Source organism: Archocentrus centrarchus, chromosome 13, assembly GCF_007364275.1.
Source record: "Archocentrus centrarchus isolate MPI-CPG fArcCen1 chromosome 13, fArcCen1, whole genome shotgun sequence".
NCBI lineage: Eukaryota > Metazoa > Chordata > Actinopteri > Cichliformes > Cichlidae > Archocentrus > Archocentrus centrarchus.
The window spans coordinates 33,593,927-33,613,358 of NC_044358.1; the positions used below are offsets into that span (position 1 = coordinate 33,593,927).

Here is a 19,432-nt window from a genome sequence, read left to right on the forward strand (position 1 = left end):
CTTTGAAGGCAAATGTTCACTATTTCTGGTTTGTGTCACATTTCTTCAGGTTTCACTACTGCTAGGGTGAGCAGTTAGTACTTAGTTGGCTAGTGTTTGTGGAGAAGTTGGCATCATTCGTGCAAATTAGGGGCGACTCTGACAATCTGCTAGTGACCAAAGCAGCTGCAAGGAGGTTCTTGGTGCAGTACTTTCTTTGCAATCAATTTCACCACGTGACAGCTAGCAACCTCCAGCAACCACTCGCCGAATGGTTGGGGAATACACATTATTTCTTAGTAAATAGAGGTTGCAATGGTGTCACCAACTGGTTTTTAGGCTTGGGTTATTGGAGCCTAAGAGGGAAAGTAGCAGTGAAGGGCTGATATGCACTTAAATTATTTTTAAAAATCCAAGAGACACATCTCAGCTTTAAATACACTTCAAACCAACTGTCAAGCACGGTGGTGGAAGGGTGATGATTTGGGTTTCTTTTGTAGCGACAGGACCAGGGCACCTTGCAGTTATTGTGTTTACTGTATACAAAAGTATCCAACAGTTGGCCCAAACTGGGTCACACAACAGGACAATGATCCCAAGCACAGCAGCAAATCTACAACAGAATGGCTGAAAAAGAAAAGAATCAAGGTGCTACAATGGATCAGTCAAAGTCCAGTCCTCAACCTGATCGAAATGTTGTGGTGGGACCTTAAGAAAGCTGTGCACAAATAAACGGCTCCAAACATCAGTGAACCGAAGCAACGTTTTAAGAAGAGTGGGCCAAAATTCATCCACATGATGTGAGAGACTGATAAAATCACCACACCAACAACTTGCCAGCTACAGGGAGTGCAAAATCCAACATGTATTCCCACACTTTGAAATGAGCTACTACTTACAAGGAACTTTACACAGAAACTAAGTTTTACAAAAAGCTGGTGCAAGCAGATCCTGGTCTTACATTTCTTGAGGTCGCAAAGTCACAGAGAGAAAACAAACAAAGATAGACACACAGAGAAGTAAAGTGGCCAAAAGAGAAAGGAAAAAGTTGACAGATGGCAAATTACAAAAGAGAACACAAGAACGATGGATGTACTCAGCGAAGCACATGCTCTGTCCTCTTATCTGCAACTTCAGAATAATCTGTCTGCTTGCCATCTGTTCAGATTTCTTTCTCATAATACAGTGAATGAAAGATGAGATATAAAGGCAAAAAAACAAAAAAACAGAAAAGGACAACCACAAAAGCTCAATATTTTTGAACAAAGGCTTTAAGAGCTACATGCATTTTGCTCCCATTTATGTATTGGAATGTGATGCGCTTAATGGTCACGTTTGCCTAACACCTATGCACCTTCTGCTGAAGCTGGGACCTGCCTTGTTGGCACTGTAGAAGCAGTAACTGGTTCTTCTTCCTGTCAGCTGTCAGCTGTAGGTCCACCTCCCTGCGAAGCTTCTCCATCTGCTCCCTCAGGTGCAATGAACTCTGGGATCTCTGCTCTTCTAAGGAAGCAGACAGCTAGAAAATTAGAGGCAAACACAAAGAAAACATTTACACAAGACCAGCTTAGACACATTTATGCTTACATACAATAATGACAACAGTACTGCACTTGCACAATGGCACTGCTAATTAAGACAGAAAGAGACTTTGTCATTGAGACAAAGAACGTCCTCAGACCGGCCTCTGATTCAGATCAAGTGTGGAGCTCTTCGTCACACAAACAGGAAGGAGGAAGGTCACGCAAGGTTTTGTCAGCGTAACAAAAAAAAAAAAAGAGCAAGACACAGACAGAAAATAATAAAACTGGTATATCAAACAACAAACATGCAACCTGAAAATGTGTGGCCAGCAAACCCCACACAAAGTTGTGCTAAATGTAATTCCTCTCTTTCAGTTCTTATCTGCCTCTTCACTAGTAAATATCTAACATCTAATTAGATACTTTTAACAAACGCCGTATTGTTCCATGTTGTATTACATTTCAGGGGTGATGCAAGCTCAAAACAGAGACAATGTCTTAACTCCTTTCATACTATGTGAGAGGAACGCTTTGTTAGAGAGTGCCACAATGATAGCAGTGTGACTGGCCTTGTCACAATACTCTCGCAGTCCAAAAAAGAATTGCTGGAACATAAAACACCAGCTTTGAGAGCGGGACCAGAGTTGCATGCGACATATTTTTAGCCAGGCTTGGCCAAGGCCACCTTGTTTTCTTTCCACCAGCACAAGAGATCAGACAAAGCAAGCACCAGTGCCAGGGACTGGGACCATTGTGACTTTGTATGTGTTTATCTGGTGCATGTGTCTGTGTGCATTTTTGCCTTCAAGTGCAAGAAAAATAGTGGCTGTGGGTGTCAGAGAAAAATAAAAGGGCAGATTGGCGTGTGAAAATGTGTGTATTTGACCTTGTGCGTGCATGCATATTATGGTTTTGGTTTGTTAAACTGTATGAGAGACTAAGATTGCGTGTGTTGGATGAAATGAGAAAACACCACTTCCTCTTTGCTGGCTGAATGTACGTGTGAAGAGCATGGATGGTTTGTATGTGTATATCCTTTTGTGAGCGAGTGTGTGTGTGTATGTACACAGCTGTCGTTTGTATTTAAAAAGCGCACCAGAGTGGCCGCTTCCTTTTCATGGGTATAAATTCATGTGAAATCAGGAAGCCCAGAATGAACAATAACCCATATGGATGTTTGTGCGGGAAGTGTCTTAGTGCAAATCAAGTGTGTGTCAGCGTCTTCACATCTATGTGTATTTATGCTATTTGTGTTCAACTGCTACATTTGTATCTGGCACTTTTTTTTAAGGCTTCAGAGTACAATGCCTAAAACAATTCTGCAATTGAAGTGCTGACAGCTTTAATTCAAGGGGCTTTGGGAAAAAAATTAGCATCAACTGTTTATGAATTACAGCCATGTTTATACACAGTCCCAAATTTTCCAGAGGTTCAAAATTAAGTGAACAAAGTCATATATTTTTAAATATAAGGATTGTTTTTAATACTTGGATGACAATCCTTTGCAGTCAATGACTGCCTGAAGTCTAGAATCCACGGACATCACCAAACACTGCTTCCTCCCTTGAGATGCCCTGCCTGGCCTTTACTGCAGCCATCTATAGGAACTGAAGAGATGCTCTGATGGGTAGAGATCAGGTGACTCTTGGGTTGTCTTTGGAGTATACTTTGGGTCTTTATCCATGGTGGTGCGGTGGTTAGCACTGCTGCCTCATGGAAAGAAGGTCTGGGTTTGAATCGACCTTGGCCCGGCCCTTTCTATGTGGAGTTTGCACGTTCTCCACGTGTCTGCGCGGGTTCTCCACGTTCCTCCCACAGTCTAAAGACATGCATCTAGTGGGGTTAGGTTAACTGGTGATTCTAAATTGCCCATAGGTGTGAATGGTTGTTTGTCTGCCCTGCGACAGGCTGGCGACCTGTATAGAGTGTACCCTGCCTCCCTGCAACCCTGAAAAGGATAAGAGGAAGAGAAAGGATGGAAAGATGGCTAAAGATTGTGTCTCTGAAAGGTTTATCGTGTTTTCAGCCTCATGATGGCCTCCCTCACTTGTGCTGACATCTCTTTGGGCCCCATATTTAAAAGTACAGTGAAAATCTATAAAATACAAATTCAACACTTTGAGTCATCTTCAGATATTATACCTTCTTCATTTGTCATGAAATAACCAGGGAACAGGTCTCTGCGTGTCAGTCAATTGTCCAGTCAATTTTGAGCCTCTGAAAATGGGGGACTATGTATCAAAATGGCTGTAATTCCAAAACATTTAATGCAAAATTTTTGTAAAACCCCTTGAATTAAAGCTGAAAGTTCGTGGTTCAATCAAATTTTAAATTCTCATTTAAAATCCACTGTGATGGTGTACAGAGGCAAAACTGTAAAAATTGTGTCTCCATCTAACAAATTATGAACCTGACTGTAATTTTAGAAAGTGTTTTGTTGGTCGTTGTTTGTGTTGCCCCTCAATTTCTGTTTTCCTTTGATGGAATTAATAAAGAGTTTTCTTCAGAGGAAGTCATTTCAATATCACAAATATTCAGCAGTTTTCTGTTGAAAAACCTTTTAAGGAGCTCTGCAATGATTGACCAAAGCTCTCCGAAGGCAATCGGCAACTTCACAAGCTTTCTAGTTTCACTGCAGGCCTTTGCTGTAAAATCGGTTAATCAATACATAACAAACAATGCTGATTTCTTCCTGCTGAGCCTACGTGAAAACTATTTTTGCCAAGTAATTTTCTGCTGTTAGTCAGCCTAGCGAAAACAGATTGTTCATCCACTCTCTTTTCAGCTCCTTAACAGATGTGCTGACAGACAGACAGATGTTCTAACGACAGAAATGGCTGACGGGGGGGGGGGGGGGGGGGGGGGGGGGTCTTTACAGACTGAACAGGCAGAACACCAGCAGCACCATAAATCTCTGTTAATGTAACTTCAGAGTAAGACAATTTTTCAACCTCTGGCATAGTGTTACGAACAGAGGTTTAAAGAGTGAGTGAGTTTTCTGTGGTGCGATTCATGGGCATAAATGTGTCTTAAGGGTGCGGCAGAGCCGGGGTCGCAGTGAAGGTGTGTATATATCAAGTAAAACATGCTTCTGTGATTCCTGTCTGTTCACAAACATTTTGGTCGCAATCTGTCATAAGCAACGGTGCAGCACTGCTGAATGTGCATCTGTATTTTCTCATATATACATTAATTGGCAAAAACAAAAAAGAAGGAAATGAGACAGAAACAAAATATGAAAGCAGCTTAATTTCCTTTTTTTTTCCCCCTGTGAAATGCCGTCTCTGTTGTGACATACAGCTAAACCTCAGTGACTTTTTGCCACCAGTCAAACAGCCTGCTGCCAGACTATTAAGACAGATTGATTTTGTGTGCATGCATGTTAATGTGTTCAGTTTATCTGGTGTTAAACAGGCTGGTGGTCCTGGAGTCTCGTAATGTTATCCACATTGTGTATGTGTGTGTGTGTATGTGTGTGTGTGTGTGTGTGTGTGTCAGGATTCTCCATATTAGACTCCTTTGAACTGTGACAGCAGCTTGGATGCTCTCCTAAATGTCTCTTTACTTCAACACACAGGAACTAACCCATAAACCGATGCACTCACAGTCACCATTTTAATTTCATTATACAAAATTAAAACAATGCACGGTACAAATTACATCTCTTGTCATCTACTGCTGACCATGCGTCTAAGACTGTGTTTATTTTATAGGGCTGGTATTAATCTTGTCCCCCACACAATTCATCTGCGCCATGTTCCTGTAAATGTTTGACCACATCAAACTGATCAGGCAAACTAAAGATGCCAGGCAGCTGCTAGGCTGCTCACGGCCCTGTGCAGTGCAGTATGGAGACAAATGGGGCATTTTCACAAAACAGAGGGTGGAGTAAATACTAATCCTCTGAAAAAAGGCCTGGATCACACCACACGCTGGCTTACTGCATACCTGCTAAGCATCTTTTCTATTGTTGTGTAATCAATATTAAAAAAAAGTTGCTGTTCATATTAATTAAGAGTTACCTTCGTGGCCAGTTGCTGAGTGAAGTCTTCCTTCATCATAGTCAGGGCTCTGCCATGAGACTCTAGCATAATATCCCTGTAAACACATACAGTTCACTCATTAAAAATAACTTGCTTTGCAATAAAAATGATATATTGCACATATAACGCAATTTTTCTCCCTTTATCAAAACATTGCAACAGTAAGCAAGGATCCTCTGCGTAGGGGGAGGGGGGGTACCATCAGGTCAACTGCAACATCTGAAACCATGTTCAAATAACAACTGCCCTAGGACTAGATAACTCCTCTCCTTACTTGATACAGCAGATGCAAACAGCCATCTGGTCCTAAAACCAGACTGTGTGCATCAAAGGCTTTTCATTCTGACAAAGACTTCATTTACACTCTGTAAATGAAGAAATCCAAGCATAGAGTGACAAAAATACACACATAAACCACCTACAGTATAGCCTATATACAGACAAAAAGCTCCAAAAGAAAGAAAGAATGTGGGCGATAAAGCTGAGACAGCTAGAAAGGGTAAATCTCACTGATTTGTTGATCTTGTGTCCAAATATCATATGTCATTTCAGCAGCTGGCCTGCCTGATAAGATGTGAAGGAGCATAAAATTCAAGGCCAAAACTGAGCTGGCCCTTTTTTTTTTTTTTTTTTTTTTAAATATTTATACAAAGTAATTTGCAGAACAGGCTCTCTGAGAAAACCCTGAGCAACATCAAGGCTTAGAAAACAAAAATCGGTGATTCCTGTGGACAGATATGAATCTTAGCTAAATTAATAAGACCAAAGACGTTGTGGCACATGCACAAACACACACAAGTGGCATGAGAATTCACACATGCATAAAAAAGATTAAGGCCTACACGACAATGACTTACAGTGTGTTGCGTAAGTGGAATCATCTGTATAAGAAAAGTGTTTGCGTTGGGCGATATCTGTGTGTGCAAGCATGCACACAGACGACTCTGTCCATAGCTGACTGCGGTGTAGATGAACTACAGTATAATAATAAAGAGCAACGGCTATATTCCATCTCTTCCTGTTTGAGGCAGACACAATATTATTCACTCCACTGGGTCTGGCTAATCGCATCAGCCTACTCACCCCACACACACACACACACACACACACACACACACACACACACACACACACACACACACACACACACACACACACACACACACACACACACACACACACAAATACAACGAAGCACAAAAATAGATGCAGACAGAGAGACAAGGATGAACAATCCCCAAGAGTGGCCAGTTTGAGGCCAAGATCTGACTCCCATTTAAATGTGTTCCAGCTTTGCAAAAGGATTTAATTTAATTTGAGGAGGTGCGCTCTTATACAAGTATTAAGAAAGTATGCAAGCATTTTTTTTTAGAGGTATGTTTGAAATTCATACCTTTAAAAAAATGCAGACCCATTTCATCACACTGTACACTCCACATAACCAGAGCATAAACCATCTGCTTAAAGCCCCCAAGATATATGAAAAAAAAAACTGCAGTATTTTTTAGCACTTGCAGTCCACTCACAGCACCCACTGCACCACATTAATGACAAAAAAGAGCCCAGAGCTCAACATCCACAGTCTTTGCACAATTCCACCAGGATGAAAATACATAAAGAAGCAGACAGTCCAAAGTATTTCCAATCAGTTCAAGACAACTGGAAATTTGTAATCATATAAATATTAGATCAATACTTCTACCTGTTTCAGTGTGAAGGACAAGAAAGTATTTGTTGTCAAAGTGACGCTGAGAGATAATTACAGTCAGGTTCATAATTTGCTGGACAGTTCAGAGACAGTTTTTGTAGTTTTGCCTCTGTACACCACCACCGTGGATCTAAAATCAAGCAATCATGAATGTGATTGAAATGCAGACCTTCAGCTTTAATTCAAGGGGTTTTACAAAAAAAAAAAACTTGAATTACAGCCATTTTATAAAAGGTCCCGCATTTTCAGAGGCTCAAAAGGAATTATACAAATGGCAAGCAGCACTGGTTCATTCTTTAAAAGAATGAGTGCACTGAGCAGCTCAGCAACAGCAAAAAGCCTGAAAGACCACAGAAAACAATTAAGGTGGATGACGCAGTTGGGTCCTACTCTGCCTGCCACACAGCTGTTCCAAGACAAACACTCCCAAAAAGGTAGGACTATCATTGTTAAGGTCTATAATTAAGAGATGCATTCATGAATGTAAATACAGGAATTTACAGCAAGGTGCAAACCATTGGTTACAGTGAACAAGAAGGTCAGATTAGAGTCTACCAAAAAATATCTAAAAGAGCCTGCACGGGCTCACCAGAGTTTATTGATGATGTGACTGCCGATGGATGCAGCAGGATGAATTGTAAAGTGTGCTCAGATTCAGCCAGATGCTCCGAATACGGATCAGACAGCACTTCACAGTGCAAATGGATACTGACTCAAAGCAACCCATGAAGCAAAGACGCAGAGAAATGGAATTTATAATTATATTTTTCAATGGCCACTTGATTGCAACTCAGTAGAGCAACTTTTCACTTATTAAATTCCAGAATCCAGAAAGGCCCACAAACAGGCAGCAACTGTAGCTTAAGATATCTTTCTAGCAAACGAGCCGTCAGTTGGTGGTTTCAGTGTCACTGCAGCGTCCTGGGCAGCAGCGACAAGGCAGGGATATTTTGAACAGATTAAATGACGTTAATCTAATCGAAACATGTTTCAAGTGTCAGTTTAAATGTGCCGTGACTGATAACCCGAGTTGCTGTAGAGAAGAGTGTCATATGGCCACTGTGCTTATATGAAGCTGTTCAGGCAAGTATTATAGATTTCATACACTGTACAGCTTGCACAACTCTACACAACTGAGAAAATTAGGGTTTTTTTTTGACTATGTGTGTTTTCAAAGCAAAGCCTGCAGACGTTTTTCAGCTTAGCTGGTGAAAAACAACCCTCCAAGTGAGGATTTGACAGTTTTATGAAGCTGAAGACTTAATATGTAACAAACTGCTGATGCATACAGTATTTGTGTATGCCTTTATGTGAGTGTTTTCAGCAGCGCGTATATGCGTCTCACTGTCAGATATAATTCCCCTCTGATTATCAAATAAGTAGACCCCTGCAGTTATGCAGCCTACTGGACCTTTTAAATTTGCAGTGAGTGTGTGCGTGCATGCGTGTGCATCTGTTGGCATGTGTGACCCCCCGGGGAGCATGAGCGTGCAAGTTCAGCCCTCAGAAGGAGGTCTGGGGGGATTACAGGGAGGAATGATGGGAAAATCCGGGAACACTCTCTCATTCACTCACACGCCAGGCTGCTTTTAAGGGCAGGCAAATGCGTTTGTGCGCAGCGAGTGTGTGTGTGTGCCTGTGTGCGCTGTGGCTGCTGCCTCATCAAAAGGTACACTCTATTTGCCTACTTTGCGCTGATAAAATCTGCGCGCACACACGCAGACAAAGAACTCAAATGATGTGCAGCACATCACAAAGGCAATTTCAACTTTTTTTGTGTGCGTTTGTGAATAAACAAAGTAGCTCAACAGCTAACAGGAATCTCCGCTGACATAATACATCCTCAGGGACATGACTCTCCACCTGGAAAGATGATTAAAATTTAAAAGACTAGAATCTTCTAACACTCATCCAGACTTTCAATGCTTTCAAAGCACAAATGGTCTGCCTTGTTAAAAAAAAAAAAAAGAAGAAAGAAATGAATTTACAGCAATAGCAATTTATGAACTGTTAATAAAAGGACGGAGAGCCATAATAAAAGTTCAAGAACCAGACAAGGATGATATAATACTTTCCACCCAAGAAAACCCTGAGAAGATCAAGTGTACACCAAGAGACGAGCTAGGAAAAAAAAAAAAGAGAGCAAGAGAGAGAGTGAGAGGGGTAAACACAGATGAAGGAGATATCTTGGATGTGCGGTTGAAATAAATCTTTTCTATTCTTTTATTAGCCTATATGAGGAAACCCCGAGGTGTTAAACCGCTTCTCTGTAGGGGTAGAAAGAGCGCTTTTGAGTTCATATTTGTCACGAAAACTCTGCTGCTTGAAACCACTTGAAACAAGTCCTCACCCATTTATGGATGAGGAAGCACACAGATACCCCTGACCTCTCTTGACTTTTTAAATCCCCCCCCCCCAACATTCTGCCACTTTCACTGTGTTTTTTCCCTCCTTCTCCCTCCACTTTTCCTCTCCAGCCCGTCCCTCTGTTTTTAACTTTGTGTCAGTTATACTGAATCAAGTGCACGCTGTCATGTTTCGTGTGTGTGTGTGTGTGTGTGTGTGTGTGTGTGTGTGTGTGTGTGTGAGAGAGCGTGTAGATTGTGTGTGGCCCCTGTGACCCATGCTGTGTGCATGCGAAAGCCAGACAGTGTGTGAAGTAACCACTGAAACCACAGTCACGGTCTCCTTCCCTCCTCCCTGAAACACTCCTTGCCTCCTACCTCCCTCCCTCAACCACCTCCTTCATTCTTTCTTTCACTCTATCCTCGCTTTCTCCATAATTCCTTCACTTTCCCCAGCCACCTTCTACTCTCTTCACCATCCCTCTGCACTGTCCTTGTTGTCCGTCCCGCAATCTCACCACCTCCTCAGGCTTACTCTGGCCTGGGGAAAATTTTGCCCGCTGGCTGCTAAGATCGTCCTTTCACTGTCACTTTACAACTGCTTTTCATCAGCAGCTATTTAAAGAGCTGCTGTTCCAAGTTAACGTAATGGGGGTGAATTATCCCTGTTGCTGCAACTAAGCAGTGACAGTAATTTGGCTTTAAGTTTGACTTTATTACACAGCTGCCCCTTTTACTTTTAATCTAGTTTTTAAGTCTTTTTCACATATGCTTACTAAATGGCTTTGTAGATAACATACAGCATAAATAACACATATTTAAATATTCATAAACTTCTGCTTAAATTGGGCAGAGACAGGATAATGTGTGGCACGTACTGTAGAGTGGAATGTGTGTTTGGGGGTGTGCGTCAACAGAGGATGAAGCTGGATCCAGGTAGCGCGCTAAGAGGAAGCACAGAAGGGGTGGTGATAAGATAAGATGCTGCAGATGTGTAGTAAAAGTCTGTAATGTGAGAAGTATAAGAAAGACCAGCGAACAGCGTGTCCTTTCATGGCTCACTGGGGGTTGGTGGAGGCGGTTAAGTTGTCTGCAGCAAGAAAAAAAAAAAGTGCTTTTGTTTCGCCACCTTTTACCAGCCGTCACAGAGAGGGTGATTTTATTTTCACCTTGTGAATCTGTGTGTGTGTGTTTCATCATAGTAAAATGTACTATAAAGGCAGTTTTAAGTACTTTGGCTGCTGTCTGTGGACAGATTTTGTCAGCAGAATCACAACCTTTCAAGGTGCCATCATGAAAGTTTATAGGTGTAAAGATGAGAAATGATACAGTATATCACCTGAGCTACGGGGCCCCTGATTCCATCCTATGGCACACCCCCTGTTCCCCCATTTTTTATGTATCTAACTCCCATAAAGCAGAAATAAATACAATAGAATCATAATCATCACCTTTGCCTCTCCAGTTCTCTCATTTCTTGCTGGATATTCTCCAGAGCTCTCCTCAGTTGTGTCACTTCCTCCATAGCTGCAAAGTACTTCCGGTTTATCTGCTCCTCTCTCTGGTCACAAGTCGACAGCTGCTTCTGTACGGCATCGCATCTTTGTTGGCATGACAACCATTTCTCATGTTTCTCCTCCAGCTCCACCTGCAACCTATCAGAAAGACACAGGATGAGTGCACACACAGGAACTGCACTTGAAAGGTGCAGTGTGAATGCATGTTTTCAACAAATCCCCAAACACATGTGGCACAGGGTGACTCTATACGGGGTGTGGGTGTAAGCGCCAGAGACAGTCTGGTAGATAAGAGAGAAGCCATTTATTCTTCAGCCTTATCAGGCTTTTCAAAGCCGAGAGTCAAGTAGGTGAGACAAACCATTAAAACTGGGACTCTAGTCACTGTTTTTGTTTCCTATAACTAGACAAAGTGTGTCACAAGCACCAAATCATTGTAATCATTCATGAAAACACACAGGAGAAAATAATGAGCATGCTTGTTCTCTATAATATTTGGGCTGGTCATCGATTTCCTCCCTTAATTAGGAGACAGACAAGCAGGATGACATTTTTTGGGGGGGAAAAAACAGAACTTCAACAGAGCTCCAAAGTGGCTTCAAACACAGAAACATATGGGTTCTCATCTCTTTTATCAGTTTTATAGGAACATATCAAAGAAAATTACAGGGACATTCAAGTAAACCTATTTGAAACCATTTGAACTCAGCGTAATTGGACAGATTCACAGAAGGCTCAATTTCAAAATCAGTAACTACAGCATTAGAAAGCATGTACTCATTGGTTTCCCTGCAGAAGCCAAAGTGTTTTGAACAGATAAACATTGTCTTTTGGCACCTATGGTCTCCATTCCTGGGCAATTTACTAAATTGTTGTCTCCTGTTATATTTTCTCTCAGGTGTGGGGGATGTTTCCTCAACCTCTCATCCCTTCTGAAATAGCTTCCACCTCCCCAGTGGAGTGCTGCTTTATGTTGAGCTATATAGGAGCCAGAGGGTTAGATCAGAGGCTGCGGTGTGGGAGGGGAAATAAATCGACAGTATAATTGAACACATCAGGCTGCCAGTGTCTTAGAAAGGGAATACCAGCAGATACCATGTGAAAAAATACACACCCTACATTTAACGCCTGCATGGAAAGATGAGAGGCCTTGTGGGTATACACATGTGGGTTGGGTGTGTGTGACACACATGTGTCTGCCTCTGTGTTAGTGTGATGAACTACCATTGCACTACAGTACCATATGTGTACGGTGGATGAGCGTGTGTGGGTGTGTGTGTGAGAAACATGAATCCACGCCAACTAAGAAGTGCTTCCATCTGTCGTGCCAACTCCACACAAGATTCTGCTGTGTCACTGGCACTTTATGGAGCGTAAGATCTCCCCAAATTATCTAAGAGCTGACAGTTATATAGCCACCTCTCTTTGGGAGGAAGGAGATGGAGCACTGGAAGAGAATGATTGGAGAAGAATGAGTGGGATGAGTGTTGGGATTGTGGGAAAGTTGGAGTAACTGGGAATTTATCAGTATGGAGAGTGGAGAAACAGAAAGAGGAGCAAACCTGAGGAGTTTTGCTCTGTGCCCCTTCTCGGAGTCTTCTAGCTTGGACAGTTGCTCCTCACTCTGTCGCTTCTGCTCCCTGGAGACAAAAAGTGCATGGCATGGTCGATCAGTTTTCAACATTTTTTGAGTAAATTAATTTATGACCAATTTATGACCATAGATTTACTATAGCAAGCATAAATTCCCATACCCACAGTTCACACTCGGCCAGAAGGAAATGCATATTCCCTGGGTATGTTTTTACAATCTCAAGTGTCACTGTAAAGTACTTGAGCAAGATGCCAAATCAATACAGCTGCTATTCTGTGCACTCCTCGACTTGAATCTCCATGTGGAGGAAGCCAAGCTTAACAATGAATCCTCCCTCTGGGATCAGCAAAAGTTCAAGCATACTGTAACTCTTCACGCTTGAAAAGTGGCTGGCTGTCAGTTCACAACTACACTGAACTGCTTTGTTGAGATTCTATTGTAATGTTTTCAATTTAAAATAAATATATGTTTTATTTTGTTTTTTATAGATCACCTCTTGTTCCATGTGCAGCTGCTGCCTCTTCTTGAGAGAGTAAATTATAAATCGGTTTTAATTCAGATAGCGTGTAGCATGACAGTGTGTGGTACTCCCACCTTCTGTGCATACACACACACACACACACACATACACACACACACGCACACAGGGACTTTACCCTAACCCTCCTAACCCTGTCGGCTTCTCAGCCTAATCCCCTCTCTGGCGGCACGATCAGTTAATGTGTTTGTGTGTATGCGTGTGTGCGCGAGTATGTTTTTGGCTGTCTAGCCCTGTGACCTTGCAAACACACGCAATGAGGATATAGACTGAGAAGGTCTGAGCTCAGAGGCAGACAGCCTGTTTTTACTTCCAATCTGACAGATTTTTTTTCCCTGACAACACTCTATAATTTCTATAATCTGCATTTCATGAAAGATTGTATTGCTTTTTAGTAATAGTACAAGCTCCTGATACTGGAAGCCACGTATCAGGATGTTTTGGAGTATTTTCAAAATTCTTAGCAGCAATATGAAACATATAAAAATGCTTCATGCAAACACCTGAATCAGAATAAGCAGGCCTAAACCAACTGCAATTTCAGTGCTGTTTTAAAAGTGCCTGATGCTTCTCTCACGTGCCATCTTAACGTAAATGCGTGGGCATGGTTGAAGGAGCAGATTTGACTGTTGATGATGGTGAGGACGCTTGGACCAACAGTGTCAAATATATCTTTCAGAACAGTGGAGGGCACAGTGTCTAGTGGGCAGATTGTGGATTTCATGGAGGAAATAATCTCTGTAAGAGAGGAAAGTGTAACAGGTTGAAAGCAGGTCAGTTGAGGTGAACAGGCAAAAGAAAAAAGTTAAAAGGCGAGAGGGAGTGGGAATGCTACTCTTAATATTCTGAACTTTACTAGTAAAACAAATTCTAAGAATTCTTCGCATTTGGCAGCAAATGCATGCCAAAGAGATGAGTCGGAGAGGAAGGAATTCCTCAATCAGAAGGACATGAAATGTGTCCATGTGATAGCAGCCAGGGAAAGTATGTGAACGTTAGTCACAGACAGAAGCACAAATACAGGCACATAATGAGAGTAACACTCACAGCTGTCCGGCTGCAGTAATCAGCCTCCCTCTCTCTGTTCCTTTTATCACACATCTCCATCCCATGCTCTCTCCCTCCCTCCCTCCTCCTCTCTTTTTCTCCCGTGCTCTCTTTTTTAACCTCCCTTTCCTCCCGGGCAGCTACCAATGATTTGGAACAGGCCTCTGAGTGCTCCTGCATTCTTTCTGTTTAGCTACAGAATAATGTTCATATTTGTGCCTGTCTCTTTTCTCTCTCTCGCTCCCTTTGTGTTTTCAAGGTCAGAGATGACATGATATCTTCACGATATCTATCTCACGATATCTTACTCCCAACTTCTGTTTCTGTTCTATTTTCCTGGTCTCCTTTCCTGATTCTTTTCCTCGGAGGTTAAAAAAAAAAAAGGGCCGTTGAGGGAGATAAGAATGATTTAGAGAATGAGAGAGGAAGACAGCGGTCGGTGGTGTTTTTGTGACTTTGCAGGCTTCAAAGTGCAGTCAAGTGCACAGCGCACCATGAGAGCGCTGAAAGTCTTTGGGTATATCTGTGGCTGCAGGCGTGTGGCGGACCAGTGTGCACATGGAAACAAAGTCAGACTTGGAAGAATCTATTATCACACATTATCAGTAGATGTGTCAGAAGCAGGTTACAATCACAGCATGAGGGTTCCAGGAAGGTTCCTGTGGGGGGGGGGGGGGGGGGTCAGAATAAAAACAACAAAATCCTATAATTATCTTTTCCATTGAGTGGGGAGTTATGTCACTATCTGTAAACCCTGCATGAACTAAAAATGAGGTGAAAAAGCTTCCTGGTTGTGCAAGATTTAATCAAGGTAACCACAGCAGATGTGGCGTGGGTAATCACAGCTTGACAGCACGTAGCGGTCAAATTAGAGCCGTCACATATTTGCAGCCTTCAGCTGGATGACATTAATCTTTACTCGTCCTACTTGGCCTTATTTTTTTTAGCAAAATTAGACGTGTCACATAGTCAAAGAATGTCTCATAAAAGTGAAGCAAACAAGAAAAACATGTGGGTGTGCCTCTGCAAATTCAAGTGACGAAAACTGCGTGCAGTTTGCTGACGAACAGGCACCAGCAGACAGGTGACAGTCAGCAGAAAATGTGGTGAATCTCAACACCAAAACTGAAATGGTGACTCTCTCTTCGCACCGTGGTGAGAACAGAGTGGTGTTTTTGGTGATCTGCCAAACAGTTACAGGAAAAAGACACTCAGTACTTCAGGGAAATGCATTTATTTTGTGGTGTGTGCTCACAAAAGAGTGGCATTTCTTTTGAATTTGAAAAAAGGATGAGGAAAGGAAAAAAAAGTATTTTTTCCTCAAAGGGTTCTGGCTGATTTTATCTTGCATGAGATAAACAGCAAACTGAGGTGAGGGTGGAAAAAGCAAAAAAAAAAAAAACACAAAAAAGGTCGTCTTCTGTGTCACAGGCAAATGGCAGAGCAAGGACTCATGGGAAACAGGGCCCTGAGATACATCCTGAGATCAGTAGCTGTGTTACTGCCAATATTCACAAAGGCATATGACATAATGAATACACACTCGCTTTAATGCACAGACACACACACACACAGAGCAGTCAGCATGCATCATCCTTATGAAAACAAGCTGTATCACATCAATCACATCAATGCTTTGCTCTTTCTCTCTTGACCTTCACTGATTTCACCAACCACTCTTTCATCTTTCCTCCCTTGCTCCATGCATCCTATCCTATCTTTCATCTAACCCTCTCTTCCAACTAATCCATCCTTTTAACTGGCTCTGTGTCTGTGCTGGATGATCCATGCGTTCGTCCTCTGATGAAAGGACGAGCTCAGTGTCTCCTGCCAATCAGAGAACAGCAGGACGCTTCCCAACGCCTCTTCCAAACGAATCATCCAGAGTTACAGGAGGAGGTTTGTGAAGCTCTCTATGATGCACCGACAAACGCTGTCAAAGCATTCGTTGGGAAAGTTCATCACTGCCCATCACTCCTGCAGGCTTGTCCAGTGGCCAGTAGTATGAATTCTAAATCAGATAAATAAAGATTAATCCAGACAAACAGCAGTATTCACATTATTAAATTAGCATTATATGTATATAGAAGGAAGATAAAATATCCTAAAAAGTCTGTAAGTCACTTTGTTTGTAAATGACAGAACAAGCTGGCCTTGAGTGTCCCCCTGACGTGCCTATCAGATTCCACGGTAGGATCAGAAAAATTCCACAGCTGTGGACTGTCCTCAGATCGCCCCGAAATATGTGCGCTTAAGTGCGTTTCCAAAGCAACCGTCGAGAGCCACAGAAGGACAACAGGTGTGGATGTCTGGTGGAGGTGTGCGTCAAAGGTTGGGAAGTTGTCATGGCAATGCCTTTTGCACAACAAATCTTTTGCTCTTGAATGTCAAGAGTGAATCAAGGGTCCCGGCTCTGGAGCTGTTGCAATACAAGTGAGACTAAAAGGATTCGGGACGCACAGCGACGCGCCTGACCACCCATATAACAGCGACTGTGGGCGGTTTAATCAGCATCAACTGGACAGTGAAAGGAGGGTTAGCGGATCAACTCAGACGTCACATCTGGACCTCAGCTGACTGTCTGCCACACACGAAATCTCAGAGAAATCACTCCCTTGTGCTCATTGTGTTTTCTCAACAGCTACATTCATTCAAGTAGTGTACAAATCTGTGGCACACGCACGGAGTGTTTACCACCTTGTTTACTATATGATCATAAGTTTAGAATATAATATGTAAACCACACAACACTTAAAAATTAGCTGCTATATTTATGCATCAGGGTGAGTTATTACATAACATAAAAATCACAGAGCAAAATATTCTATTTGAGTAACTTGTGATACTTGAAGAACCTTTTGCTAATATTATATTTACTTGCTTCTACATTAGTAACATTATTAATGAATGACTTTTTAAACAGTTTTTTGAGTAACAGATGCTGAATTTATATCAAGATGAGCACCATTATTCACAGTTTCTCTCACACTCAATATTTACTTAATATTACATTTTATGCACTTTATACTTTTGTTCTGGAAACACCTCATTTTATTTCCTGGTAAAGATTTGATCCAAGGATAAGAATTTTATTTTGTACATTTGCTCAAACAGCAAAATCATGCATTTCACTTTCAAACAATAACAAAGTATGTTTCATGTTGCCAGAGTGCAACAAAAAAAAGTCAAACTGGCCTACAGCTACGCTAAAAACTGAGCTGCTGTTTCTTTACCCGTACATGTCCGCCCGTTTCCTCTGTCATCATATCCATACACGCACTTTATCATGCAATAAAGTCTTAGGCTCAAACATATCTGCATGATCCTCCTCACCCAACTCATCATGCAACATGGCCTTAAGGCTGATTTGCCCTATAACATATTACATCCATATGTCAGGGTGGGTTGCGTGAGACTGCAAACATCCCCTTCATTCTCGCTGTCTCCGCATCGATCCCTGTCTTAGATGGATGTGCAGGCTCCACACACGTGTGCACAAAGTCAAATGAAGGTTGGATACATGTATGCATGCAGACGTGTGTACAGAGGGCAGGGGGTCAGACATAATTAGTTTAAAAATAAAGAGTAAAAACAGAATAAGAAAAAAATCTGCTTCATATGAAAGCAGTCAAAAAAGAACAGATGAGAAGAGGACACAGGCATAGAAAGAAATACAGGAACACTTTTGTGTACCAAAGTAAACTGTTTATTAATTAGTGAGTCTCAGTGAAGGGGTGTAGTGTTCTTTGCAATTGATTGATTGACCATTTTTCTTGTTCAGCCGCTTAACACTGACCTATGAATCATTCAAGCATATAAAAACCAACTAACTCATAGAATGAAAGTTTTGTGTCTACACATAACACACAACTTAGCAAAGAACCAATTTTAAATTATATCTTTAGACACTTTGTTACTAGCAGCCAGTCATAAAAACATAATTTGTTCCCATTTCTTTAGTTGAATCGATGAAAAATGCTAATGATAATAGTTTGACAGGCATAGAATAGCACTTTTGCAGCAACAATGGGATTCCTCAAGAGCTGAAGACTTGGCAGATCTCAGCATGGTGTGCACTGTGTCCTTAAAAAAATTGAGGAAGGTGGACAAGTGAAAGACAAAAGAAGACGTGGCAGACCTAAAAAACTATTGACAGAATATGAACACGGTCTAAAAGTCATGTCCTTAAGAAATAGGAAAAAAAATCCATCACAGACCTGACACAGGATCTGAGAGATGCATCTAGTCCATCAGTTGATCTGTCTACTGTTCACTGAAGCTTCATCAGAAATGGTCTCTAAAGAAAGGGTGTGGCTCAAGACTTTTGCACAATACTGCATGTTGATCATAAATTTAGCTGTCTGGAGGCAAGGCACACGTGCAGCTTACCAGTGATGAGACAAACACAGTACTCTATAAGAAGTCATATATACACACATATAAATAAAACTCCACCCCACTTAGTCCCTGATGAGCTTCTGTAACCGAAGACAGCAGCACAAACCTGATGAGACGGAACCGCCCAGAATCACTGACCTCTGAGAATTTAACAGATATTGTCATAATGGGTAAAGGAGGAAACATCAGTGCATGAATCATTGCTTCACTTTTAGTCTGTCAGGTTAAGCATATCCTTAAAGCTTTGATTATCAGAGAGAGGCAGCATTTACACCCCTTGTGTGCAGGGGCACATTTGTGCTCCTGTGTATCCCTGTGCGTGTCTGTGTGCGCACTTTTGAAGTGGATTATTCATCAAACGTTATGATCAACTTCACCATAACAAGATTAAAAGTGTTCTCTATTGCTTAAAAAATAACACCATAACTCAAAACGGGGGAACGTGAAAACACGACCACGGTACAACAAAGATCAGTGTTAGGACAGGTCCAAATATGGAATAATTTATCCCTGTGGAATTTTTGGAGAGTAAAGAAAAAAATAATTGATGGGAAAACTCGACCTGCAGTGACCAGTTAAAGCGTGCATGTGAAAACAGAGAGCACATGCACAAAATACTGCTTAAGCATGCTTATGTGATGAGTAGCCTGGAACAGATTATGTTATGCTTGGTCACTATTATTTATCTAAATAATATGAGTCTGAAAAAAAATTAATTCATGCTTTCAGAGAAACATGCA

At 41.7% G+C, this 19,432-nt stretch overlaps 1 protein-coding gene across 2 annotated transcripts in view; it reads right to left on the reverse strand.

Moving 5' to 3' along the window:
* Positions 1 to 19,432, reverse strand: part of lekr1 (Leucine-, glutamate- and lysine-rich protein 1) — an 81,209-nt gene that overhangs the window by 11,178 nt on the left and 50,599 nt on the right. For both annotated transcript variants that reach the window (XM_030744881.1, XM_030744880.1), the window contains exons 7-10: positions 12,678 to 12,755; positions 11,050 to 11,253; positions 5,525 to 5,600; positions 1,334 to 1,498 (exon numbers count right to left, since the gene is read on the reverse strand). In XM_030744881.1, the coding sequence (XP_030600741.1) occupies positions 1,334 to 1,498; positions 5,525 to 5,600; positions 11,050 to 11,253; positions 12,678 to 12,755 (523 nt within the window). The remainder of the gene's footprint in view (positions 1 to 1,333; positions 1,499 to 5,524; positions 5,601 to 11,049; positions 11,254 to 12,677; positions 12,756 to 19,432) is intronic.